At 47.8% G+C, this 11541-nt stretch overlaps 1 protein-coding gene across 1 annotated transcript in view; it reads right to left on the bottom strand.

Annotated features, from left to right (window-relative positions):
* The window catches only part of LOC142559685 (kelch-like protein 33), a 178118-nt gene that overhangs the window by 112403 nt on the left and 54174 nt on the right, over positions 1-11541 (bottom strand). Inside the window, exon 4 of the mRNA XM_075671250.1 lies at positions 1954-2050. Coding sequence (XP_075527365.1) covers positions 1954-2050 — 97 coding nt within the window. The remainder of the gene's footprint in view (positions 1-1953; positions 2051-11541) is intronic.

The following is an 11541-nucleotide window of genomic DNA, read 5'->3' as shown; positions in this document are numbered from 1 at the left end:
TCTTTCCATAGCTCGTTGCGTCGTCCTCAATTTAAGTAGAACCCTTTTCGTAAGCCTCCAGGTTTCTGCCCCGTATGTGAGTACTGGTAAGACACAGCTATTATACACTTTTCTCTTGGGGGATAATGGCAACCTGCTGTTCATGTTCTGAGAATGCCTGCCAAACGCACCCCAGCCCATTCTTATTCTTCTGATTATTTGAGTCTCATGATCCGGATCCGCAGTCACTACCTGTCCTAAGTAGATGTATTCCCTTACCACTTCCAATGCCTCACTACCTATGGTAAACTGCTGTTCTCTTCCGAGACTGTTAAGCATTACTTTAGTTTTCTGCAGGTTCATTTTTAGACCCACCCATCGGCTTTGCCTCTCCAGCTCAGTGAGCGTGCATTGCAGTTGGTCCCCTGAGTTACTAAGCAAGGCAATATCATCAGCGAATCGCAAGTTACTAAGGTATTCGCCATTAACTCTTGTCCCCAATTCTTCCCAATCCAGGTCTCTGAATACCTCCTGTAAACACGCTGTGAATAGCATTGGAGATATCGTATCTCCCTGCCTGACGCCTCTGTTTATTGGGATTTTGTTGCTTTCTTTATGGAGGACTATGGTGGCTGTGGAGCCGCTATAGATATCTTTCAGTATTTTTACATACGGCTCGTCTACACCCTGATTCCGCCATGCCTCCATGACTGCTGAGGTTTCGACTGAATCAAACGCTTTGTCGTAATCAATGAAAGCGATATATAAAGGTTGGTTATATTCCGCACATTTTTTCTATCACCTGATTGATAGTGTGAATATGGTCTATTGTTGAATATCCTTTACGGAATCCTGCCTGGTGCTTTGGTTGGCGGAAGTCTAAGGTGTTCCTGATTCTATTTGCAATTACCTTCGAAAATACTTTGTAGGCAACGGACAGTAAGCTGATAGGTCTATAATTTTTCAAGTCGTTGGCGTCCCCTTGCTTATGGATTAGGATTATGTTAGCGTTTTCCCAAGATTCCAGTACGCTTGAAGTCATGATGCATTGCGTATACAGGGTGGCCAGTTTCTCTAGAACAATCTGCCCACCATCCTTCAACAAATCTGCTGTTACCTGATCCTCCCCAGCTGCCTTGCCCCTTTGCATAGCTCTCAAGGCTTTCTTTACTTCTTCCGGCGTTACCTGTGGGATATCGAATTCCTCTAGACTAGTCTCTCTGCCACTGGTACTGTATAAATTTCTATAGAAATCCTCAGCCACTTGAACTATCTCATCCATATTAGTAATGATATTGCCGGCTTTTTCTCTTAACTCATACGTCTGATTCTTGCCAATTCCTAGTTTCTTCTTCATTGCTTTTAAGCTTCCTCCGTTCCTGAGAGCATGTTCAATTCTATCCATATTATACTTCCTTATGTCAGCTGTCTTACGCTTGTTGATTAACTTCGAAAGTTCTGCCAGTTCTATTCTAGCTATAGGGTTAGAGGCTTTTATATATTGGCGTTTCTTGATCAGATCTTTCATCTCCGGCGATAGCTTACTGGTATCCTGTCTAACGAAGCTGCCAGCGACTTCTATTGCACACTCCTTAATGATATCCACGAGATCGTCGTTCATTGCTTCAACACTAAGGTCCTCTTCCTGAGTGAAAGCCGAATGCCTGTTCTGTAGGTTGATCTGGAATTCCTCTATTTTCTCTCTTACCCCTAACTCATTGATAAGCTTCTTATGTACCAGTTTCTTCTGTTCCCTCCTCAGGTCTAGGCTAATTCGATTTCTTACCATCCTATGGTCACTGCAGCGCACTTTGCTGAGCACGTCCACATCTTGAATGATGCCAGGGTTAGCGCAGAGTATGAAGTCTATTTCATTTCTAGTCTCGTCGTTCGGCGAGACTAGAAATAGCAGTGGTGTATAGAGATATTCGTGCCAAAAATGCTTGAGTTGATGTAGCGACGAGGTTCACTTACGGTTCGCTGCTGCTTTCCTTTTAGCAAGAAGCAGCGCTGGGGATGCGTGTACTGCTTGAATTTGCTTTCCTGGCCGACCTGCTTGGCGGAGATGTAGCTGCACAATATAGACCCAGAATAATTGCTGTGAGATATCGCCATTCGAGGGCAGTTAGACTCGGCTAATGAGCAGTGTAACACAGACTGGATATAATGTTTATGTACCACCAACTGCTGCATCGACATATCTAAGCAGTATCTTGTATGCAGTCTGTCTTACACACTTTGCAACACCTATAAGTACACTTTTTGCCAAGGTACACAGGGTACGCTGCCTGCGAAGGTCAGGCACATTACGGACCTTGCACGGAGGCTGTATGGCGCAAACACAAGTATGCGATGTGCAGTGAGCTCTAAGAACGAAGAGCGGCAGGTAGGGCCAGTTTGTATTGCAATATATTGCAAGGGTTTTGTGCTGCGAAGCACAAAACTTGCGCGCCCATGACATAACGCCGCGGGCGTGCAAGGATCGTACGGGAAGAAGTGAGACATTTTCCAAGCAGTTATCGCAGAACATCGTAAAAACGCACAGGGAAGCAGCGGGCATGAAGTGCTGCCCTGAAATGTCATCGCACATCATAATGAGATTGAAATACGTACGTCGCAAGACCGACACACGAATCGAGCTTGCGCTCTATGGCATGCCGATAGAGGAAACCGCACAAGTACCAGTTCTGGACATGCAAATTAAGGACAACGATAGTGCGCAAACGGTGCTCACACACTTGCGCAGCACAGTGAAGAGTATAAGGCCTCAGCCGGTATTGCATGTAGCAGCAACGGGATCAAGGAGACGGACACTCTTCGGCTGGTACAGGGATTCGTGGTGAGTCGTCTAACGTAAGCCCTACGTATACCAACCTACGCGAATGTTCAGGACGGACAAATCAAACGTTCTCCTGCCAGGAGCGTACAAAACTGCGCTCAGACTCCCAGTTCAAGCGATCGCCGACCATATCACATACATAGGAATACAGAATAGCTTGGACGAACACGCAGCAGCTGTACGAATGGCAGCAAAAGCGATTCACCCCCACGGCAAAGGAAAGCTTCGTTCTGGAACCCGCTGAACCCTGAGTACCTCAGCGGTCCATCAGAGATACGAGACAAAGCCAAAAGAGACGAGATCCACATCACGTCCATCTCTAACAACATGCCACGGGGGACTTACGCGGGGAGATGAGCGCGCGTTCGAGTACGCCGGCTCCACTACTAAAACAATCCGAGCACCTACTACACGTACCAAAGCCACATCCTGCGAAAAAAAATTACTGCACGATTGCAGTCACCAGAAACGGCCGGCAGATCCTAGCCGCTACAGTTAAAACGCGATCGCTAACCTCCGCAGAGACGGTGGCCATTGCAACGACCATAAACGATGCAGACCGTAAAGACATAGCTGCCCACGTGCTAACCGACTCCACTGCAGCGTGCAGGGCCTATCCCACGAGGGGGGGGGGGGGGCGCTGGCCGCTGCGGCAGCAAGACTGCTAAGCAAACCTTTCCAATTGCACCACGGAATAATCTGGTGTCCAGCGCGTGATGGTCTGGAGGGAAACGAGGCGACAGACTCCGCCGCTGGAGAAGCAAGCAACTGAGTGGCGGACTCGACCTTAGGATCCCTTCCAACCGACGCATCACCGGTCAACCCGCTGGAGATCTTTGCCTTCCAGAGGAACGAGCGACAGACACTCACCTACTTCCCCGCCCCCCCCCCTCTCCCCCTATACTCACACGCAGTCAGAGAAGAGACTGGCGCAGAATTCAAACCAGCCTTTATCCAAACCTTCTCGGACAGAACAAAATCGCATCGGCGGTGCCAGAGCACGGTTGCCCCTGGCGCGAGGATGACCCACACTGTGACATATCACGTGGGTGTGTGGGAGGCACCCTCACAGTGGAATCGTCACTCACACTAACCTCAAACTTCTCGCTGCGATGGTAGGCCCGACTCGCCGACTGCGATCTGGAGGGGCAAATATCTCTTATAGACAAGGCCCAGAGAGCAGCTCGCGCCAGTGGAGCTCTGAACCAAAGCCTGCACCCTTCAGGCAGCCTTTTCCTTTCCATTATTTTCGCTCTTATTCAATAAAACTTCCATCACACGTACCCAGGAAAGCTCTCGGGCCGTCGCGGTATAGATGAGTTGGCACAGCAGTACGCGCTTAATCCGGAGGGTATGGGTCCACTCAGACCAGCAGTAACTCGGCCATGTTCAATTTTTTTGTTTATTATTTTCACATAGTTCTTAAACACCTCAATTTCTATATGCTTTTTCCATCTTCGTTGTCCATTGGCTTCGTGTGTTTATATGTTGTGACTTTTAAGCACAGTTAGTACACCTGCCAAGGGCATTGATTGAAGTAAGGCAGTGCCAGACCAATAAATTACTAGGTACTCGTAGTCATGAGTAAATACCCACACTGAAGAAGTAATCACACAATGTAAATAGTATTTTTATATAAGTAATTAAAACCAGAGGCCATAGTACAGATACTTGACACCCGCCGGATTTGACTGGGGAAAAAGAGAACCCCAAGTCGTTAATGGCTATCATATATGTTAATATACGGAAGCATATGACTATAAATATAAGGTTTACTAAGAACAAAACTAAAGAAATTGGTGTGAACAAAGGTGGAAAACAGCAGTTTAAGATGTAGTTGATTAGAGATCATCGCCCTCATAAAAAAATGTTACATTTATTACGTTTCACAAGGAAATCAATAACGGAAACAATCTTGACGCGGAAATGGAGTTAGATTCTTGGAATTTAAACCATAATTATAGAAATACGAAAACATATTGATAAGACACAGTAGTGAACAAGTTGTACATGAGATATTCTTATGCATTTTGGGATATTAACATTGGCATAGACTTGCACGCATTGTGATTAGCTGGTCAAGAAGAGTCGAAGCATTGAGACAACACAACACATTACGTAAGCAGGCCTTCGTATGCGCAAAAATGTTAAAATTATTATTATTGGTACGCGATAAAGAAAATTTAATACCCCGAACGAGATCATTTACCTCGTGACAACAGAACAACAAATTCATAAATGGAAGCGCCAACATTTAGTCATGCAGACGCACAACTGGCAACTAAAGAATTGTTATCGAAATTCAGCTTGCACGTAAGTGAGAAGGAAATGCAACAGTATCACTGTCCGGTAAAAAGTGTGCACTCTTTAGGGCCGACAGCAATCCCCCAAAGACATGTTTCTTGCAGTTCCAGTAACCAGTGAAGTGCGATAACTGATGTATTCACCCGCAAGAAAGCTTACTGACCATGCGAGCACCTGTCGAATGGTCGCTTCCTCAAATAATGTGTCCCACATAGACACCATGCCCACCGCACCGGCTTTCCATGCAGTTTAGAGACCCGGAACCCCGCAATTTATTCAAAGAAACTTTCAACTTCTTTGTCTGCACCAGCAAAATCTGCTATACTGGACTTCACAACATATTGTTACGTGTAGAAAGATGCAGACGGAAGAGGCTATCTACAAGCTATTTACACTGGACTGGAGCCAGAGCGCCAGGCCGACTTTTCTCGCGGCAAGGGCACAGACCCACTTCGTCGTCGTTCTCGCGGCGGCTCGTCTCTCAAGTATCTACCGATAATATCGTAATAGTACCCCCCGGCGGCAAAAGCGCCGTCACGGTGCTGTTAAATATCCAAGGCACGTGAAGAGTTGTATGACTTGAGTCGGGTGACGTGGACAATGTCACTGGTTGTCACACCGGAGGACGTAGTGGGTGTGGCTAGAACAATTTCATAGGTGACATCGGTCACTTGGCGGAGCACGCGATATGGGCCGGTATAACAGGAAAGCAGTTTATCACAAAGGCCAACTTTACGCGATGGTGACCAAAGCAACACGAGGGTGCCGGGCACAAAATGGACATCACGGTGACGGAGGTCGTAGCGTTGTTTCTGCTTGTCTTGAGACACTTGTAGACGAGTGCGGTCAAGTTGGCGAGCATTGTCAGCATGGGCGATGGCATCACGGGCATAAGCGCTAGTTGAAGCTGTGTTGGACGGAAGCACAGTGTCCAGTGGTAGCGTCGGTTCACGGCCGTACAAGAGGTAAAACGGGGAAAAGCCAGCAGTTTCGAGATGGGAAGAGTTGTATGCAAAGGTGATGTAGGGTAGAGCCAGGTCCCACTCACGGTGGTCGTCTGAAACGTATTTGGATAGCATGTCTGTAAGGGTGCAGTTCAAACGCTCGGTGAGGCCATTCGTTTGAGGGTGGTAGGAGGTAGTAAACTTATGCTGAATGGAGCAGGCCCGCATGATGTCGTCAATGACATTCGCCAAAAACGCATGGCCATGGTCTGTTAGCAATTGACGCGGAGCACCATGCATCAAAATGATAGCATGTAGAAGGAAGTCCGCAACGTCAGTTGCGCAACTGGTCGGAAGAGCGCGGGTTACGGCGTAGAGGGTCGCGTAGTCAGCCGCGACTGCAACCCACTTGTTTCCTTATGTAGATTCCGGAAATGGGTCGAGAAGGTCTAAGCCAACACGATGGAAGGCAGGAATGTCGGCAGGGATGTCGAGCGGCTGCAGGTAACCAGAGGGGAGCTGGGAAGGCTTCTTGCGTCGTTGGAAAAGTTCACAAGCGGCGACGTAACGTCGCACGGAACGGGCAAGGCCCGGCCAGAAACAACGGCGACGTACACGGTCATAGGTTCGAGATACGCCGAGGTGTCCTGCCATTGGTGCGTCGTGAAGCTCTTCTAGAACGGTTGAGCGGAGGTGTTTAGGTATGACAAGTAGGAACTCAGAGCTGTCCGGATGAAGGTTACGACGGTACAGAGTACCGTCGTGGAGGACGAAGAGGCGTAGAGTGGCATCGGCCGGAGAGTGCTCTGATGTAGGCGTCACGACGTTGCTCGTCGGCGAAATGAAGCAGCTGTGATACAGAGAATATGCAAGCAGCACTGGTAATATCGGCGGAGTCAGGATCGTCAGCAGGGTAACGCGACAAGCTGTCAGAGTCTTGGTGCAGGCGGCCAGACTTGTAGACCACGGAATACAAAAATTATTGTAGCCTCAAAGCCCATCGACCAAGCCGGCCTGTAGGATCTTTTAGCGATGAGAGCCAGCAGAGAGCGTGATGATCAGAGACTACGGAAAAAGGGTGACCGTAAAGGTAAGGACGCAACTTCGCAACCGCCCAGACAACAGCAAGGCACTCTCGTTCCGTGAGGCAATAGTTGCGCTCTGGTGGTGCTAGGAGGCGGCTCGCATAAGCAATAACGCGATCCTGGCCACGCTGACGCTGGGCTAAGACGGCACCTACGCCATGACCGCTGGCATCTGTACGCAATTCTGTAGGGGCCTCAGGGTCGAAGTGGGCGAGAATGGGTGGTGAAGTTAAAAGAGTGACGAGACGAGAGAAGGCGGCGGCTTCTGAAGTGCCCCGCGAGAATTGTACGCCTTTCTTCAAACTATTAGTGAGGGGTCTAGCAATTCTCGCAAAATCTGGAACAAAACGACGAAAATACGAGCATAGTCATACAAAACTTCGGACGTCTGCGGCTGTCTTCGGAACCGGGAAATCTGGGACAGCGCGAGTTTTGTCGGGATCAGGCTGTACTCCGGAAGCGTCAGCGAGATGACCCAGAAGAGCAAGTTGACGGTGGCCAAAACGACATTTGGAGGAGTTAAGTTGCAGCTTCGCCTTGCGAAATACATCAAGTATAGTTGTTAGACGCTCAAGGTGAGTGTCGAACGTTGGCGCGAAGACGATGACGTCGTCAAGGTAGCAGAGGCATGTGGACCATTTAAAACCTTGGAGCAAGGAGTCCATCATACGCTCAAATGTGGCAGGGGCGTTGTATAATCCAAACGGCATTACTTTAAATTGATATAGGCCATCAGGTGTGATGAACACGGTTTTTTCTCTGTCCATATCGTAAACAGCAATTTGCCAGTATCCCGAACGAAGATCAATAGACGAGAAATAGCTGGAACCGTGGAGGCAGTCAAGCGCATCGTCTATACGTGGGAGCGGGTAGACATCCTTCTTAGTAATGTTGTTCGGATGACGGTAGTCTACACAGAAGCGTCACGTGCCGTCCTTTTTCTTAACCAACACCATACGTGACGCCCAGGGACTTGAAGAAGGCTCAATTATGTTTTTCTCTAGCATTTTGTTCACTTCACTTTGAATTACTCGGCGTTCCGACGCAGAAACTCGATACGGTCGTCGGTGAATAGGCATAGCATCGCCAGTACGAATCCGATGCTTGACCGCGAGCGTCCGGCCTAAAGGGCGATCGTCGAGGTCGAAAATATCTCGGTAGGACGATAATACTTGGCAAAGGTCTTCAGCCTGCGCAGAGGACAGGTCCGTCGCAACCATTTTCTTTATGTTGGGATCGGCGCCCGAGGCTGGCGCGAGGGGCATGCTAAGCTCGCGAGAACCATCGGTCGATAACGCTGCCACGTATTGGTCGCCGAAACAATCAATGGTGGCAAGGCAAATGCCTTGCGGTAGAATTTGCTTTGCCAATCCAAAGTTACAGACAGGCATGCGAGTGTGGGTGCAGCGGTGGCGTAGAGGTAGAACACCCGCCTCGCGTGCAAGAGGTCCGTGGTTCGAATCCCGGTGCCAGCAATTTTCCACCGGATTTAAAAAAAAGAGTCCGCGTGTTGATAAAATTGCATACAGAGGCCTGGAGTGTGCCCTAATCCCGGTGACCAGAACCGGTAACGCACTCCCTCACCAGAGCAGGATTGGCCACCCTTGTGCAGTACTTGGCCACAACCTCCTATGAACACAACAATCAAACTCCGGCCCTCAGTCCCCAGCAGCTGCGAAGCAACTAACCACGGCGGCGGTCAGACCTGCGACGCAGCAGAGGGTGCTAAGAATCACTGGCTCCGGACAGGCCGCCATTGGTATATGAACCTGGCAACGTTTAACGCTAGAACGTCATCTAGTGAGGCGAGTCTAGTAGTGCTATTGGAGGAATTAGAGGGCAGTAAATGGGATATAATAGGGCTCAGTGAAGTTAGGAGGCCAAAAGAGGCATATACAGTGCTAAAAAGCGGGCACGTCCTGTGCTACCGGGGCTTAGCGGAGAGAAGAGAACTAGGCATCGGATTCCTGATTAATAAGAATATAGCTGGTAACATACAAGAATTCTATAGCATTAACGAGAGGGTGGCAGGTCTTGTTGTGAAACTTAATAAGAGGTACAAAATGAAGATAGTACAGGTCTACGCCCCTACATCCAGTCATGATGACCAGGAAGCCGAAAGATTCTATGAAGACGTGGAATCGGCGATGGGTAGAGTGAAAAATAAATACACTATACTAATGGGCGACTTTAATGCCAAGGTAGGCAAGAAGCAGGCTGGAGACAAGGCAGTGGGGGAATATGGCATAGGCACTAGGAATATCAGGGGAGGGTTATTAGTAGAGTTTGCGGAACAGAATAATATGAGGATAATGAATACCTTCTTCCGCAAGCGGGATAGCCGAAAGCGGACGTGGAGGAGCCCGAACGGCGAGACTAGAAACGAAATAGACTTCATACTCTGCGCTAACCCTGGCATCATACAAGATGTGGACGTGCTCGGCAAGGTGCGCTGCAGTGACCACAGGATGGTAAGAACTCGAATTAGCCTAGACCTGAGAAGGGAACGGAAGAAACTGATACATAAGAAGCCGATCAATGAGTTAGCGGAAAGAGGGAAAATAGAGGAATTCCAGATCAAGCTACAGAACAGGTATTCGGCTTTAACTCAGGAAGAGGACCTTAGTGTTGAAGCAATGAATGACAATCTTGTGGGCATCATTAAGGAGTGTGCAATGGAAGTCGGTGGTAACTCCGTTAGGCAGGATACCAGTAAACTATCGCAGGAGACGAAAGATCTGATCAAGAAACGCCAATGTATGAAAGCCTCTAACCCTACAGCTAGAATAGAACTGGCAGAACTTTCGAAGTTAATCAACAAGCGTAAGACAGCAGACATAAGGAAGTATAATATGGATAGAATTGAACATGCTCTCAGGAACGGAGGAAGCCTAAAAACAGTCAAGAAGAAACTAGGAATTGGCAAGAATCAGATGTATGCGTTAAGAGACAAAACCGGCAATATCATTACTAATATGGATGAGATAGTTCAAGTGGCTGAGGAGTTCTATAGAGATTTATACAGTACCAGTGGCACCCACGACGAACATGGAAGAGAAAATAGTCTAGAGGAACTCGAAATCCCACAGGTAACGCCGGAAGAAGCAAAGAAAGCCTTGGGAGATATGCAAAGGGGGAAGGCAGCTGGGGAGGATCAGGTAACAGCAGATTTGTTGAAGCATGGTGGGCAGATTGTTCTAGAGAAACTGGCCACCCTGTATACGCAATGCCTCATGACGTCGAGCGTACCGCAATCTTGGAAAAACGCTAACATAATCCTAATCCATAAGAAAGGGCATGCCAAAGACTTGAAAAATTATAGACCGATCAGCTTACTGTCCGTTGCCTACAAACTATTTACTAAGCTAATCGCAAATAGAATCAGGAACACCTTAGACTTCTACCAAGTAAAGGACCAGGCAGGATTCCGTAAAGGCTACTCAACAATAGATCATATTCACACTATCAATCAGGTGATAGAGAAATGTGCGGAATATAACCAACCCTTATATATAGCTTTCATTGATTACGAGAAAGCATTTGATTCTGTCGAAACCTCAGCAGTCATGGAGGCATTACGGAATCAGGGTTTAGACGAGCCGTATGTAAAAATACTGAAAGATATCTATAGCGGCTCCATAGCCACCATAGTCCTCCATAAAGAAAGCAACAAAATCCCAATAAAGAAAGGCGTCAGGCAGGGAGATACGATCTCTCTAATGCTATTCACAGCATGTTTACAGGAGGTATTCAGAGACCTGGATTGGGAAGAAATGGGGATAAAAGTTAATGGAGAATACCTTAGTAACTTGCGATTCGCTGATGATATTGCCTTACTTAGTAACTCAGGGGACCAACTGCAATGCATGCTCACTGACCTGGAGAGGCAAAGCAGAAGAGTGGGTCTAAAAATTAATCTGCAGAAAACTAAAGTAATGTTTAACGGTCTCGGAAGAGAACAGCAATTTACAATAGGCAACGAGGCACTGGAAGTCGTAAGGGAATACATCTACTTAGGGCAGGTAGTGACTGCAGATCCGGATCATGAGACGGAAATAATCAGAAGAATAAGAATGGGCTGGGCTGCGTTTGGTAGGCATTCCCAGATCATGAACAGCAGGTTGCCATTATCCCTCAAGAGAAAAGTGTATAATAGCTGTGTCTTACCAGTACTCACCTACGGGGCTGAAACATGGAGGCTTACGAAAAGGGTTCTACTCAAATTGAGGGCGACGCAACGAGCTATGGAAAGAAGAATGATAGGTGTAACGTTAAGGGATAAGAAAAGAGCAGATTGGGTGAGGGAACAAACGCGAGTTAATGACATCTTAGTTGAAATCAAGAAAAAGAAATGGGCATGGGCAGGACATGTAACGAGGAGGGAAGATAA

Source organism: Dermacentor variabilis, chromosome 10 (genome assembly GCF_050947875.1).
Source record: "Dermacentor variabilis isolate Ectoservices chromosome 10, ASM5094787v1, whole genome shotgun sequence".
Taxonomy (NCBI): domain Eukaryota; kingdom Metazoa; phylum Arthropoda; class Arachnida; order Ixodida; family Ixodidae; genus Dermacentor; species Dermacentor variabilis.
This window is presented reverse-complemented; position numbering and strand designations above follow the sequence as displayed.